Raw genomic sequence first — 17,724 nt, 5'->3', positions numbered from 1 at the left:
CATGACTTTTATTATGTTGAAGTGTGTTCCCTCTAAAGTCACTTTGTTGAGAGATATTTCTACTTTTCTTATTTGTATGTATTTCTGTTTTTCTATTTTACTCTTACACCAAAATCCTGTTAATTTGTTTAAAGGAAAGCCACTGGGTATTATATGCAAACAATGAATCATGGAACACTACATCAAAAACTAATGATGTAATGTATGGTGATTAACATAACATAATAAAAAAAAAGAAAAAAGAAAAACCAAACTATTTTAAAATGTGGAAAAAATGTTCAAATTAACCAATACTCAAACAAATGCAAATTAAGCCAATCACCACTTTCTTCCTCTTCTTGAGTACCATAAGGAAAAGAAAAAGAAACAGCATACACACACACACACACACACACACAGACATGCTTTTGTGTACGCATACATACACATGAACACACACACACACAAATTATACTTCTAATATAAAGGCCTAGGGTAAAAGAATGCTTTGAAAATCTGGTCTGGTAGAGTGGTTTGAGGAGAGGGAGGGGTCCAGGGTGGCAGGTACAATATAAAAGTTTCCATTTTGGTCAAACATTGGAACATCTACAGTTGTTATATTTATTTATTCAAGATAAAAACCTGAGATTTATCCATTTAAAATAACAACCTGAAACCCAACTTTACTCTTCCTGTTCTCCCTGGCAGAAAAAATAAGGAAAATTCAGGCAGTCAAGCCATGATCTAGAATGAAGCATCAAATAAGCACTGAGTCCAAATGAAGTCACAACCACATCAGAGGAAACTCTATTTAGATGCCTCTGTGTTCTGTAACCTTGAATGTGGTGGGGGGGATGCAGCAAATGAGTAATTGGTTCCAAATACATTTTGTCCTTTCTGCCTTTGCACCCAATAATGGACCCTTTTTCCTTTTAAAAACACTTTTTTTTTTTTTAAAAAAAGACACTTAATTCATTTGAGTCATATAGGTAGATGGAAAAGGCAAACTGAAATGCACTATATATCAATGAAGCCAACCCTTTCCAATGTATTTTAAGCAAAATTTCTTAAGAAAAAAAATACTGATGCATTATTATAAATAACTAAAACAAAGTAAATATCTGATCATAAAGGAGAGGCTTGAATAAATTTTGGTATCTCCACTCCATGGAATCTCATGGTGCTATTTAAAACTATTTAAAAAGTTAGTATGAATCGGGGGAAATAGTTCTGATTGGAGAAGAAAGCAAATATAAAACTCAATATGATGAAAACTGTTTAGGAAAAAACTCCTTATGCATAGGAAAGAAAAGTACTAAATCATTTAGCAGGGCTGTTTTGGGTGGTGTGACTATGTATGTTTGGGGTCTACTTTTCACTTTTTTTTGGCATGTTTTTTCCTGTAATGATCATGAAAAATAATTTTAAAAATTAAATCAAAGAATGAAAAAAAATTACAAAAGTTAACCCCCCCCCCCAAAAAAAAAGCATCTTGCTGTGAAAGCTGTCATGGTTTATTTAACCTTAGGGATCTGTGAGAAGAACTGAATATCTTTCTTTGAAGTATGAGGATTTCAAACATTCTATTCCAGTACTCTCCAATATTTATCATGTAAGAATATCTGAAAGAAAGTCCCCATAGCTCTGAGGTCACTATGGTACAAGGAGTCAGAGAAAGGTAACCTAAATTCCCTATGGGCTAGAAACACAAGGATTCAATACTCTGGTTTCCACTGACAGTTATCAATCAACAAACACACTGGAGAAACACTAAGAGACTCCCAATTCCTTTTGAGAATCTCTGATCCTAATTTCTAGTTAAAGACAACATCATCCAAGAGATACAAAATATCAGTTTATGAATCCCAGATCACCTCACAGAACTCCACCCGTATATAGAAGGATTGGACTTTTTCTGTGTGATCAGGAGAGATTTAAAAAAATCAGTCATTTGATGGAAAAAGAAAAAGGAAGAAGGCAGGCAGGAAGAAAGTTTAAAAATCAGGGAAGTATACCAATTCCATATAATGGGTACAAATGGTATACTTAATCCTACCTAGCATGTAAAATAGAGTAGCTATGACAACACCATGTCTGCATTTCCTTAACAGGATCACTCAGCAGGTCATATTTCAAACAATTTCACCGTTGCCATATTTTATTACAAACCATCCTTAAAAGACTGATCAATAGCAAACTCATTGAGAAGTCAGCAAACTCTTTACAGTGGTTGAATGATTTCCATAAGGTCAGAGAGCAAGGGACCCAACATGTAGAGCAAACATATTTCCAGGCCTGTCCCCTATCCTGGAATACTTGCATTAATTATCATACAGTGAATACACATTCTGTTCTATTGCTTTGCTGAAGATTTTCACATGGCTTTTACGTTAGACATACTAACATTTTAAATTTTTAACATGCTGCTATAGTCAATTTTTAGTATCATTCAAAAGGATTTCACAAAGATTAATTAAAAGATCTAGTTAGGTGAGTCAATTGTGGGTAGGTAAAACAAGTTGAAAATTAGGGGATGAAGTTTGGAGAGAGAAGTGTAAGGGGTGGGGGGAGTGGGGAGGATCAGCAGAGAGTGGTGGGTAATAAAATACGGAGGAGGGGTGGTGCAGTCAGGACTCCATCCATGAGCGCCATCTGTATAAATCAGGCCTGGAGTTGACATGTAATTTTGTGTGGGTCCCCTGAGAAGTGGCCCTCAGGGCTTCATTATTGATGAAGAGATTTTTCTTCAAAGTGGCCCAGTCAGCAATGCCTCAAGGGGACATTCATAAGCACTCATAATATCAATTTCCAAGCACCTGGGAGGTAGGGACACAGATTGTCTCTTTAATTATTATGATAGAGGTAGAGGACAGTAAGAATGCTATTACACAACCAAGCTGAAATTCTCAAAGAAATAAAATTATCATAACCTAGTATAAAAAAGTTTAATATTTAAGTCATCTTTCAGAAAAAGCACATTTTACATTTCCTGGTGCAAAATAGGTTGATCTCCAACTGTTTACTTCCTAGCAGGTGAAAAAGTTTTCATGAACATACAGTATGTGCAGAGATGCTTAGAAGACTAGGGAAAAGAAAAACAAAACTGTCTTTCAAGCTAATATACTTGCTTAGAGAAATTATAAGCTAATCCAGTCTGTACAAAGAGATATCTGAGTTGGGCTTTTTTTTTTTTTTTAATAATTGTGTAGAAATTTCTTTTCAGAAAAGGATAAAACTAAACCCTTCTAAATATAGTTGAGAATGCAAAGAAATAATTTTCACCAATGCACTGGTCCTGATATAGTCTCAAAAACAACCCAGAAAAACACTAAAAAATTAATCCATATGTATACTGCAGTAAAATAGTAAGGGTCGGGGGGTCAGCCCTGGATGTGAATCTTATTCCCTAGTGTATTAGACGTGGATAATCCCATATAGACAGAACCTATGCCACATACTTCCTTTGAATCTTCTTCAGTTTACACTAGAAGGCTGGCATTACAGAGGGCATTAAAGACATTTTTAAAATAGAAATAAAAGAAAATGAAGTGGGTCTTTTTAATTTAATCTGAATTTCAGAAACTCCCCCCTTCTCATTGGTAATATTGACAAATAAAATTCAGGAACTTTCTTATAAGACATATCTGCAACATTTCTGAATCTGTAATGAACATTCACTGTAATTCTTTTAACTTCTTTAACTACTCCCCTCCCTCACATATTTTAACAGACTTTGATACCACTAGTTAATTTCTGGAATTGAACAAAATTTCAACCAAATGACATTTACATAATACACATGATATATGCAGTAGTGATATTTAAAAGAAGTACTACCATTTAAAAAACATGTATTTTATGTGACACATGCTATCTGAGGCATTATATGTATATGACACTAATTAATCATTATAGCTATTGCATGAAATAATTAAGCTTAAATCCAACTGACAGAGGAAGAAATGATAATCCAGGAAAGAACTTGACCACAATCACAAAAGTAAAAAAATAAGAAGCCAGGATTAGAACCCAGCTCTGTTTTAATATGATGCTTTCTTTTTTAACCACGAACTAAAGCTTGATTTTGTGAAATACAAAAGAATAACTGTATACAAATTTACTGACTTCCTAATATCAATAAATAGATATCTGTGGTGAACATTCTAAAAGAAAAGTTATACACTGAGTTCACCTCTACCAGCATAACATTTTAATTACAAGCAATGGAAGAAGTAATAATTATAAACCACAGGAAATATATAATCCTATTAAGAGTTATCTCAGTAGTATAATTGGCTCCAAGATATCAGTGAAAATCCACACTATTAATGTTTGAGGCCAAAAAATACCTTCTGTTTTGATATAGAGGATTAAGAGCAAATGAAATCCAGAAGGTAAACATGTCACATTTGAAAATCAAAATTCTGACTACAGATAAATTTATAATCTTAGAATGTCTTATTAAATATTTTTGAATTAAGGCAAGTTATAAATGACATAGAATTTTTCTTACAGTTTTAAGGACTGAAGGTTTCCACTGCATATTTGTCATTATAGCCATATAGCTGAGAGGCAGAAAAATAAATTCGCCAATCCTATTTTTCAATATCCTCTTTAGCCACATTGAAGTCTGGACTGTATCAAATATCATATTTTCTCTGTCATATTATTTTATAACTTGATTTTTTCAGTCAAATTATCTTTAATTTTAGTGTTTTTAATTTTATAACTTAAGTTTATGCTTATTAAAAATTCTCCCACAGTGACCAGATAGGTTTACCTTACTGGAAAGTCTATTTTTCAGCTCTTGAGTTGTTCCCTGTCTGGTAAAATGCTGTATTCAAATATTAAGGTAAGAGATTGCTTAAAGATTATCCAATTATCTCAGTATTTTGGCCCTAGATGTCTTTCACATTCTTATCAATTCCTTATGTTCAGCTTCCCAAAACTGAATTTTTCTTCCAGAACATCAGAAAGAAGGCTACTGGAATTCCAGCACATTTTTACAATTAAGCAATCGGACAACAGTATCTGCTATGATTATGATTAAGCAGATCCAATGTAAAAATTTCCCTAGTGATAGATTCATCAATAGTCATTAATCTCACAGTTTTTAATTAAACTTCTAAAATTGGTCACTGAATCCGTGTGTAGGTGGTAAATTTTAAAATATATATATATACTGAAATATACATATGACCATGCTTACATAGGTAAATGTACTTTAAAACTACAAGGAGCTATCGTATGGAATAAAGGAACTTCCCAAATCACATCATCAGACATATTTTCATTGCCCAGCTAAATTCCTTAGAAAGGAGAAATACTTTAAACTAAATATGGTCCACAGAACAGAGGACAAGCATATTTTTAACAACTCAAACTCATAAAACAGGTTTATTTTTTTTTTTTTTTAATTTAAAAGCCTTAGCAAGTCAAGATAGCATTTCCATAGATCGGTGGTGCCCAATCAATAAAAGAAAGGAGACAAGAAAAAACTGTCACTTACACACTGAATAAAAAACATAAAAATTTTAAATAAATAACCATAACTTCTGCAAAGTTGAATCTTTATTCTCTCCTTTGGATCCATGACCCTCCCCACTCCCCTGGGACAAAAGCAGTTCCGATAAAGGATACTTCGAAATACCTCTTCCATCTCTATGAATTAATTCATAACCCATGCCTTCCCTTTTTTTTTCAAAATGCTGCTTAAAATGAATTTTCTCCAAGTTGTTTCCTTTATTTTCCCATTTTCCAAATCCATCATTTTATTAGCTTATTTTCTTAATTAATAAACAGAAAATTCTCAATTATCCTCTCGAATGGAAGCCAGAGTATAAGTAATTTAGAAACTATTTCTATTTGACTTGAAATGCACTGTGATTCTGTAGACAATGGACTGAAATCCCTTTTTGATTCAGGGTAAATGTGAAATGAGTTTATACCCTTTAATACCCATTAACTGATAATTCAAGGAATGGACCTTGACTTGCGATTGTGAAAGCATTAGAGTGGTAGGTAGCAATTTAGTTTGGCTGTAAATATTTACCAAAATTACTATTATTCAAAAAGTTAAACGCTTCCTGTGGCTATATACATTTTCCTTTTTTTTTTTTTTTTAAGATTTTATTTACTTATTTGACAGAGACACAGAGAGAGAGGGAACATAAGCAGGGGGAGTGGGAGAGGGAGAAGCAGGCTTCCCTCGGAGCAGGGAGCCAGATGCGGGGCTCGATCCCAGGACCCTGGGATCATGACCTGAGCCAAAGGCAGACGCTTAACGACTGAGCCACCCAGGTGCCCCTATATACATTTTCCTTTAACTATACTTTTATAATCTACTCTCAATTATCCATGTCATTGTAAAGGAATAAGAACTTGAACACAGTGCACTCTTCCAAAATCATTCTTACTTGCTTTTAAATGTGCAGATATTGACCTATACAGGTTATCAATTCAAACTAAATGAAGTACTGTGAAGATATTGCTGAAGTCAGGAAAAGTGATCAATATTGGGAATTAACCTTCTCTGAAACCTTCCCAGGAGAATTTGTATTCAAAAGTCATCCTAGACAAAATTCAGCTTTATCCAAAAACTAATTCCATAAAGTAAAATGACTTTTAAAAGTATATAGCTATTATTAATGAACTTTAGAATGCCAATTATTTCATTGACAGTGATTTTCCTAAGATACTTGTTCATATTTTTTTTAACATTTGTCCTTTTTCCTAACAAGATGTCAACTTGTGACATTTGTTTTATTTTCTATTATGATTTTATTTAACAGATTATGCAAATATGACTCAGAGAATCTAAGTAACTTGCCTAGAATCACAGCTAAAAAGAGTTAATTAGACCTCAACCCCAGACAGTTAGCTCCAGATCCCATGGTCTGAACCACATTAATGTGTCAGGGAAAAAAATGAACAGACAAAAAAAAAAACAAAACATACAAAAACAAAACCTTCACTTTTTTTTTTAAGATTTTTTTATTTATTCATTTGAGAGAGAGACAACATGCGCATGCTCAGGAGAGCAGGACAAGGGGGAGGGTCAGAGGGAGTGGGAGAAGCAGACTCCCCGCTGAGCAGGGAGCCCTGAAGAAGCCTGGATGCAGGGCTAGATCCCAGGACCCTGAGACCATGACCTGAGCCGAAGGCAGATGCTTAACTGACCAAGCCACCCAAACACCCCCAAAACCTTCACTTCTCATGCAGCTTCTACAATTACTACAATGACAATTTTTGAGTATATGAACGAGGTTCTATTGCTTAATATATTACTTACTAATTCATCGTTGTTATGCCTATCTTCCAGCCTGTAATATTCCAGTTTTGGGGTTTGGTGACATTCTGATTGTTTTTCATGTTCCCAATCCTTCAAACCCTGATGTGATTATTTAACTGAGGCTAGAAATTATGGAGTGAACACACAAAGCAAATTTGTATACCTCAGCAACTTTTTCCCTCAGAAACAAAGATATTTCTTGGCTGCTTCACTGAAACCTGAGGTTTTGTAGCTTATGGGGAAAATTAAATCACTATTACAGAAGCTTGTCAACATCACCTTCTGTTCTTTCCACATTTATCAAGTGAATATGTACTTTGTTTCATACTGATTTTTCTTTTTTTAAGATTACTCCATGTACTTGAGACTAGAGCAATGGTCATAGTCAGATCAATCTCTAGACAATAGTCTTAATGAATTCATTCAAGGAAGGCAAATCCAATGTATGCATTCAAATTTAATAGAAAACTGAGCTTTCATAATTCATTCTGATTCTTCAAACAAAAATGAACTTTGGTGAATCGATAGGATCAACTGAGACATCTATTCTTGAATGTGTTCCCTTAGGCTTAATGTATTTTTCCTCACTGCATTATATTTTAATGATTAATTTTACTCTCTCTCATGGTACTCTAGCTCATGAATCACAGGTATTACTTTGAGAGAAAAGGAAGGTACTGTATATAATGAAAGATATTACTGATTAAAATGTGCTGCATATATGAACTACATAAAAGCTGAAAAACTTTACCACCATTCTAGATTGTAAGTAATATCATACAGATAAACTCTACAGATTAAGATTAGATTGAGGTGAGTGTGAGGGTGTGGATTTCTCAAATGATCTTGGTTCAAACAACATACAAAACTAAGCTACTCATTTAATGTGTCACTGGCATCTTTTCCTTAGTGTCAGGTGGTTAAGAACTGATTTCAAAGACAATTGCAGGAGAAATACAGAGAAAGAAATCAGTTAAGCAAGTAACACACCATTCTAAAAGCCAAAAGCCACCTGCCCTCTGACACTCTATTCTCTAAAATCAGTACTGTCTGAATGCTGTCAAGTTTGCTATTTAGCTTAGTTAAAAAAAAAAAAAAAAAAAAAAAGATTTGGTTAAGTCAAAGTAACAAGGACCAAAAAGGACTATGACATAAATCAAGTATCTTTTACCCTGTGCACACATGAATAAGTATTGAGTTAAATATATCTTATCGATCAATATTTTCAAAATAGTAAACTATCCACAAGAGAAACCACAAGTAAATTAACCAGATAGGTCACTACAATATAATTTGACTCTTGTTACTAAAATGGATTTTTCCCAAACTAATGTATGGAGCGGGGAGAAAACACTACTACCATCTCCCAAAGAGAACACAAAGTTACTTCAATCAATGACAGAGGAAAAATGTGGCAAAAGCAGCTATTCTGCAAACAGGTGGTTTTAAACTTTTACTTAAGCCACTGAAAAGGACTGAGGAAAGAAAAATTGTGTCATTTATAAAAAAGAGAAAATATACACGTATACACGGACACACATTTTATCAGAGAGGGGAGACTCAAAGAAAAGCCTCAAAACACAACAAAAAAAACTAAGAAGCAGTTTATCTTAGCTCACAAATGCTGAATTGGGTTAGTATGTCTAAAATCACTGTTTATAATTAAATCCTTCTCGTTTCATACATAAAGATCTTAGGGAAAATTGAAAGGAAATGGTCATGTCATTTCAGGTAGGACCTTATTCACAGGAAGAAATATGCCATTTTTATATAAACAGTGCAAGAGGGGATCAAAAACTGTTGAGAGGAGAGAAAAATACAGCTCGTTTATGTTTTTCTGACAGCACTGCATTTTTCATGTTCTCAATACTTTGTTCCAACCCTCCCTATGTTAAATAATTTCATAAGCAACAGTATGGCTAGCGGGAACTGCTATAAAAGTGGACACACAGATCTTTATTTCTATGCTCCACCTTTGCATTTATTCAGGATTCATCCACTGGAGGTGGGGGCAGCAAACAGGTGCCCCGAAACGCATACGGGGGGAGAAAAATCAGTGTGGGGGTAGACTGGGTGGGAGATGGGAGCTCCTATCCTCCAGACTCCACCTCACTGGAACTCTTGTGCCTCTTAGTCACGCCATTCAGGGCAGGACTAGACAGGCTTCCTCAATCCCCTCCAAAGTAAACAGCCAGGTCCCAACCCAAATGGTACCCCCTCCAGTCGCGGGACCCTTGCACTTCTCTTCTCTCCCTCGCTGCCCACGCCGGGCTCTGGCTACCTGCTCCTCCACCTCCACCGCAGACCTCCCGCGGAGGCAAAGTTTCCCGCATCTCCCACTCTTTTCCGAGCGACCCCGGCGGCCTCCCCCGCACCCACCAGCTGGGCCCCCTCCCGCCCCAGGAGACCCGGCGCGCAGTAGGTACCTCGATGTCCGCCGCGTCCTTGCTAAGCACGGGGGCCATGGCAGTGCTCACAGCCTGAAGTCTTCTAGTGACAGACCCTCCTAGCGTCCTCGGGCTCTAGTCAGAGAGCGAAGTGACCGCCAGCCGTAGCGACAGAGTAAATAGGAAGCGAAGGGTCGGCGGCGAGGGGGCGGGGCGGGCGCCGGGAGGCCCCACCCCGGGGGCGGGGCTGCGAGCTCGGCCCCGCGGCTCCCGGCTCACCGCACTGCCCAGCGGAGCGACGGGGAAAGGAGCCCGGCCTATCCCCCAAGCTGGCGGCTTGTTTTCCTTCTACAGGAGGACGGAAGGGAAGGAGAGAGCGCCTGCTCCCGGGACTGACCTTTACTCTGTAAACTGTTAAAGCCTGAGCTTGGTAGGCAGGGGCCAGATGGGAGAGACCCACAGGACCAAAGGTAAAAGCAGTTGGCGCTTTAAGTAACAATTTGCTCCTTTTCCTTCCTTCCGCACGAACCCCGCGACGTTGGCTTCTGGGCAGCTGCATCATCTGGAACTCCTCAAGGATGAGGTAGTAAACGTTCCTCCATTCATCCAACAAATAGGCGGGAGAAGGCAAGGGCGCGAATCTAATAAAAGTAGTCAAAACCCGGGGGTGAGAGCGGGGGCAGGGTTATAGTGGGGCTGAGGGAGGGAGGCGAGCAAAATTTCTACAGCCAGAAGTGACAAGTAGTAAGCGATGTAGGTGGTACAGAATCAAGGTTATATTTTTGCAGGACAATCCTTTCTAAGGGCTATTTACAAATATATATATTATTCTAAAATGTGAAGCTCTTTTGAAGAGTGCTTTATGTTTTGTTATAGAGCTTGCTGTGGAGAGGGGAGTGATTCTCGTTTAGGGACGGTTTCAATCCAAAAAACATTCACCTTCGAGTATATGTCTTCAGACTTCCCTCCGTTCTCCCGGTTAGATAGATACATCGTCCCCTCTTCTCCCATAACACTACCTGCTTACTTCTAGTGAGGCTTTTATCACACCTCTTAATCCTCTTGGCTAAATTGCGAGCACCTTGGACTCAGGTATTTCCTCCATATCGTTATTCTTCCATTAGTTCATTCATCATTTCATTCAACAAATATTTATTGAACATTTTCAATGTACCCAACACTGCCTTAGGTACTCTAGATATAATCTGTCTTCAGGAAGTACATCACACTCATGGAGATTTTACTCGGAGTAAGCAAAATAGTAAGCCTGCTTGGAAGATAAAAGAGAAAAGGGACAGAATAACTGGGGTATGGGTGCTCACCACCTTGAGTGATTTGGGAAGACTTCTTTAAACAAACCATTAGATTACCTTCCATAACCTGGAATTTACTATGGAATTTATTATTTACATTCTCTATGAATGGATACATTTTCTTGAATCAAATAGTATTACTAAGAAAAAACTATAGAAACCTTAAAATCATATTTTCTCCCACATTTTATCCATACCCAAGCTCTCAGGATTCAGCCTCCTAAAGAGAACTTGGAATATTTGTTCATTTCTCCATCTTCAGTACATCCACCAAGGTCCAAGCTACTGGTGTTCCAGCTTCTACTTTTACCCCTCTCCACTCCAGATTGAGTTTTAAAAAGTATTAATTGACTCATAGCTCACACACACATGGACTGTATAAATCTTTCAGTGGTTTGCATTGCAGTCAGAATAAAATACAAACTCTTTAGTGGCCTCTTAATAACCTCCCCTACCCTTCTCCAGCCTCACCTATGGCCATTCTTGCCATGACTCCTTAAGTTCCACCACAAAGTAACCTTCCCTTCTTCCAACTATTTCTCCTCCCTTTGCACATGTCCTCCACTTGGAGGGCTCTTCCCTTTCTACTCATCCTTTAGGTCTCAGAGAAGGCTTCCTTGACCCATCCCAATCAACAAGATTAGACTGACCCTGTCTCTGTTGTTCTCTTTTTTAACACCTATTTTTTTGTCATAGCCCTATCAAATTTTATTTGCATATTTATTTGTGACTTGTTTAATAACTCTCTTCCATTTACAATGTAAGCTCCAGGAAGAGAGGGCTCATGTCTGGCTTGGTTGTTTACCGGATAGTCAGCTCCCAGCCCAGGACTGAAGCATAAGAGTCCAAGAACACTTGGTGATTGAATGAACACAGTAGATCCTGATGGTGGTTTGTGCATTAAGCAGTTCATTTCAGAAGCTTTAGTTTCACCTTACCGTGTATTTTTCTCAATGTCCTACTTATTCCTGGGAAGTAAATCACAGTATCTATCAACAAATTTCTAGTTAAAATGTGTCAAACTAACTACTTTCCTTTTCATGAAGTAATGTTCCAAAGTCAGATGTTCCTGCATCTTCCTACAACCATACCTTAGCCAACCTCCAAAGTCATCTATATCCTCCTGGAGATATATATGTATTATATATGTATAATAATACTGTTATAATGGTATATAATAGTATTTATCATATATACATGTACATACATATACGTATTTGGAGGAGAGAAAAAGGGTATATGCACATATACCTATATAACATAAATATATGAGTGATGTATTTGATAACATATATGGTTCCTTCTCCAATTTAACCAGAGAGCTTCAATAATCAAATTCCTAACCACCATAGATAGAGACTTATATACTCTTTTAGGCTGCACTCTACTACAAATCTTATCAGTTAGCAATCCATATTTTAGTTTTATATTGGTACAAGCGTCCAAGTTATCCTTAAGAGTTAGACACTGTATTTCCATATTCACTTTTTGTGATTATTATTCTCCTAAACCACCATAGGATAAGTTCAAAATATGCTGTCTTTCCAAAGGTAAGAGCTTCTTCAGTGACACTCAATAATCAAATATAAAATTTGAATGCTATTTTACAATTCCCCCCTGACCTCACCAAACAGATGTACCCAGTTCTAAGGTATGTAATTAAAGCACAAATCATGTTGCTCACATGCCACACCTATATTCTGTGATCAGTGATTGAATCGAATAATATTTTAAATCCATTGAAATTCCACATTAAACACAGTTGTACCTGTAAATAATCCAAGCTGTTTAAAGCTTACTGTAAATGCATTCACACCACACTTTTTAAAAGTTGTAAATTATGATGGCATTTGTCAAGCTGTCCCTCCATCTGGAAGCACAGTCAAATATCAGGTGTTCCACATTAATTTTTTTGTAGACTTTGGAGAGACAGCTCATCTAATAGTGTACGAATTCACCAAAATGCATTTCAGCCTAATAGTTTATATTACATGAATGAATATTATTATTATTATTATTACCATAATCAGAAGGAAAGTTTATGAGTCATCTTTCATTTCTGAAAAGTTAAACAGTACCACAAATTTAGAAACACAATAAAAATGCAGATTTCCGTATGCTTTATTTTTTCCCCTGTGGTCTAGCATTAAGCAGGTTTTTTTTTTTGTATTTGTTCATCCATTTATTCATATCACAAACAATTGTGTACCCAATATGCACTAGTTACAACAACAAAACACTAGAGATACCGTGGTAAGTGAAATAAAAGTGAACTCTATGCTCATGCATCACCTTGCAGATGATTTAGGGAGGTGAACATTTGTCAAGTAATCACACAGTAATATAATATTTACCGTGACTAAAAATATCAAGGTAAAACAGAGGACTGTTACAGCAGAGGGACCTGGGAAATCAGTGAAGGACTTCTTAAGGAATTGCCCTTGCTGCTAAGATCTGAGATACAAAGTTAAAACAAAAAGGAAGAGATCAAAAGCATTCCAGGCAAGAAAGTAACCCTGCAAAGACTCCAAGGCCAGAGGTGTCCTGATAGAAAGGAAAAGAGGCTCTGATAGCTAGAGCAGAGGCAGCGAGGGGGAGAGTGACCCAGAGTGTTGCCATGTGGTATTTTAGCATTAGTTCAAGATTTTGAATTTTATCCTATAAGAAGTGGGAAACCATGGAATTTTTTTTAAAGCAGAGGAATGACGTGATCAAATATGTATTTTTGAAGTATCACTCTGATTGTAATGTATGTGTAATGCATATTCATATATTCACTTGGGTGAATGTTTTAAAATCAACCAAGAAAGTGATTTCTGGGAATGGGCTCAGTTATTTCTTCCACATGCCAGCCAGGATGGTAATAATCATTGTCACTGGAAACCAAAAAAGTGAATTTTCTACCATATAATAATGCCATTGTTATTTAGTATTTTGTTACACTTAATGGAGCAGAGCCCTGTGTTTTTAATCAGTCTGGAAAGAAAAACCTGCACCCCAGAAGGATTTCTGTCTCCATCAGTGTCTCTATTTCTGTTTTCCAACATAAAACTATGATGATCCATTTTTAATCATCTGAATAATGAATGACATGCTGTTCTTGTTCTGTAGTTTGTTTTTGTGATTGTCACCTTCCCTAGACTGTAAGGACCTTGGTGGTTTTGAATGTGCCTTATCCTTTTATCCTCCATGCCTAGAATGGATTCCCTTTTAGAATATAAGTGGCTGATTTAAAAAAAAAAAAAAAAATTGTATTACCCAAACTAGTAGTCAAAAAAATGCCAATTAAATGAGATATGATTTTTTACCTATTAGACTGGCAAAGATATTTTAAGGAGTGATTAAGGTGTAAGAAAATTAACGGATACTTAAGATTCTATAATGAGCAAAAACTTGTTACAGTGTATAGGTAGAGCAATTCAGCAATATATAGCCACACTTTAAACATGTACATTTTCTTTGACCCAGTAACTTTATTTCTGAATTGTCATCTTAAGAGAGAAGGATTATGCTATATGCAAAATATACCTAAAAATATGGCTCATTCCAAAGTTCTTTATGCAAAAATAAAGTAATAACATAAATCTCCTACAAAAGGTGACTGATTAATAACTGTATTAAATTGATACAATTCAATTTTACGCAGTGTTTATAAGTAAGGTGGTGGAATATTAACATCAGGGGAAGATACTGACAGTATATCCAAGAGCATATGAGATTATAGGGTCTAAATACACATGGATAAATCACAAACACGTTTTAGGTAATTATAGGGAAAAGTAAAAGTTACTTTTAAAACGCCATTGTGTTATGAGCAAATACAGAAACACATTTACCTTTTATAAATTTAAATGTGTATATATGCATGTAAGGCCCTTATTATTTGTACTATGGTGCTTGGCCCATGTTAGGCACTCTGTAATTTATATATGAAGTAATTTATATTAAAAAATACCAAAATTATCTATAATGTTCTATAATCCACTAAATGAAAATAATTATTAGTATCATCACATTCCTGGTTGAAAAGTTTTTAAGCATTATGGAAACTGGCAAATAGAATTATTAATATCATCTTAGTCCTAGGTTAAATTTTTTAAGGTATAGAAGCTGGCAAATAGTGAGAACTACTTAAGCTTTATCTCACTAGATAAAAGTAATCTGAGTGTTTGAAGAATGTCCTATCACAAAATAGTCATTTGAGTGTATTGATTTATTTAATCTATAAAACAATAAGCCTGTCAGTCTTTTGCTCCAAACCCATCATGGCTTCCCATTTCACTCAGTAGAAAAAATTCCACATAGTGACCTACAGGCATCAATAATATAGCTGCTTGTTTTCTCTCCTCCTAATTCTTGCTATTTCTGTTTGTTCCAACTCCATTCACACAGGCTTTTCCACTTCTCATTCCCTCTGCCTGCGGTGATATTCTACAGATATTTTGATGGCTAGCTCTTCATCAGTTTCAAGCATTTACATAAAGTTCACTTTTTTGGTAAGTTCTTCGTGACCACCAAGTTTAAAACTGTCGCTTGAATTTCTCACATTCACTATCCTCGCCTTACTGCCTTATTTTTCTTTATAGCATTTAATATAAAACAACATTCTATTTGTTTTAATTATGTGTTTGATCATTGTCTACGTTTTCCTACTGAAATGTATTTTTTTTTTTGAAATGTAAATTTTATTAGGTTGTTTCTTGCACTGCTGTATCCCCAGTCTGGACCAGTGCCTAGCACATTGTATATGCTCAAAAATATTTTAGATGAAACAGCTAGTAGGTTATAATCCCTTACCATTTTTTCATGCTTCTATATTAGCATTTAATATTGAATATTACACATTTATGTGTCTGCCTCCCCATCAGAAAGAATTATTCAAGGGCAAGGACTATGTCTTAATCATCTTCGAACCCTTCAGGGGTTCAATGTATGTAATATATGGAAGTAAGTAAGTGTGCTCTAATATATGTTAATCGAATGAACAAGTGAACTAAAAATCAGCCTGTTTGGGTACCTTCCCAGTAGCACTTGTTCCAGTGCATCTTTTGATGTTTAAAAATTGAAATTTATCATGTATGCCAATCAGAGAAACTCTAAACTAGAGGCTTACTCTGAAGCATATTTTCTGTTCTCATTCTTGTCTTAGCAACTCACTTGGCAATATATGATAAGTATAACCATCCATGTAAAGTACTTAGAATATTTTCAATGAATTTGAAAATATTTTACATTTCCTTATTTCATGTCTTAAACACTTGCAAAGGGTTTCATTAATTTTATTTTTTTCAAGTATTCTGAGCATTATCTTCTCCATCTATTGAAAACGTTATGTCTTTTTTTTAAAGATTTTATTTATTTATTTATTTTGAGAGAGAAGGAGAGTGAGGATGAGCTGGGGGAGGGGCAGAAGGAGAGGGAGGGGAAAAGGGAAAGAAAGAAGCAGACTCCCCGCTGAGCAGGGAGCCCAATGCGGGGCTGGATCCCAGGACCCCCGGGTCATGACCTGAGTTGAAGGCAGACACTTTAACTGACTGAGCCACCCAGGCGCCCTATCATGTCTTTCTTTAATATTTGCATCCAATTTGCAGAGTACAAGGGGATGCATTTTTGGTAGTTTGTATCTTAGGCAGAATAACCATTTAACATTCTTTTAGAAGAACTAATATATTATGTATGTGTGCCATTGGATGTGATGTGTGTGTCTGTGTGTATATATATCTGTATATTACCACCACGTGCACTTTCTCAGTTTATTACTCAATTTATTGTCATCACTGAACTCATAAATTTCAAGGATCTTGTTTTAGGTTTCAGTTGAAAGAACTTCCATTAGTTTTTTTCTTCTTTTCCTTTTTTTGGAAGGTGGGGTATGGTGGAAGAGTAAGGGATGCTGATTAGTATGAGTCTTCCAAGTATCACAAATACATTTCACAATGTGATCTTTGATAAATGTCCAAATGGATTTTAAAACTAAATTGAATTGCTTTTTATTGAGCCCCATAATTTATTCCAACCATCTGTGTCACACACACAAAAGTTTGTTTCTTAAGGGCTTTATGATATTTTTTGTCCCCCTCAGCACCACCATTAGGATATAACAACATTAACATATTTCAGGATTAACTTTGGTCCCCTAAAGAATATAATACATCTTTCAGTCAATAAACATTTTTCAACACAACTATTTGCAATTTGTAGATTAAAAAATATGGAACTGAAAAGCATTCTTTTGGCATCATATTTTCTATTTAAAGGCCACCAAATGTTTCTTTCTGAGAGATTGTATTGAGCGGTTAGGATCTTGGCATCCACTCTTGTTTTAGGGAAAGATTTTCCTGGCCCACACTTGTTGTTGCTGGATAATGAATGACTAGAGTATATGGACAGAGCCACCTTCCCATCTGTACTAGCCTTAACTACCGTTGATTGCTGTGTTGCGTCCTCTGTTGAACCATGTATGCCTAATCATTAATTTTACTTAGAGCTAACAAAAATACCTCTCATTATTGATCATCTACTGTATGCCTAGGACATTACACATATTTCTGACTTAGTCATCATAATAATCTGAATTTAAACATAGAGAAACTAATGCTTATGTATTTTGCTGGAATTTCTGATAACTAATTTTTTATAGGAGTTATTAAAACAATACTAGAAATTAGTGGATTTTGTTTGTTTTAAATGCATTGTAATTTATAAAGTGCAGTTTTAGTTTTCTTTGTAGAGAATGATACTTTTTTTTAAGATT

At 35.8% G+C, this 17,724-nt stretch overlaps 1 protein-coding gene across 1 annotated transcript in view; it reads right to left on the bottom strand.

Annotated features, from left to right (window-relative positions):
* The window catches only part of DPYD (dihydropyrimidine dehydrogenase), a 795,794-nt gene extending 785,945 nt beyond the window's left edge, over window positions 1-9,849 (bottom strand). The window contains exon 1 of the mRNA XM_032422959.1: window positions 9,697-9,849. Within this exon, the coding sequence (XP_032278850.1) occupies window positions 9,697-9,735 (39 nt within the window). The 5' untranslated portion in view covers window positions 9,736-9,849. The remainder of the gene's footprint in view (window positions 1-9,696) is intronic.
* Window positions 9,850-17,724: the final 7,875 nt, after the last annotated feature.

Source organism: Phoca vitulina, unplaced genomic scaffold, assembly GCF_004348235.1.
Source record: "Phoca vitulina isolate PV1807 unplaced genomic scaffold, GSC_HSeal_1.0 scaffold2, whole genome shotgun sequence".
Lineage (NCBI taxonomy): Eukaryota > Metazoa > Chordata > Mammalia > Carnivora > Phocidae > Phoca > Phoca vitulina.
Note: the sequence above shows the minus strand (reverse complement) of the source record. Positions and strands in the feature narration are given on the sequence as shown.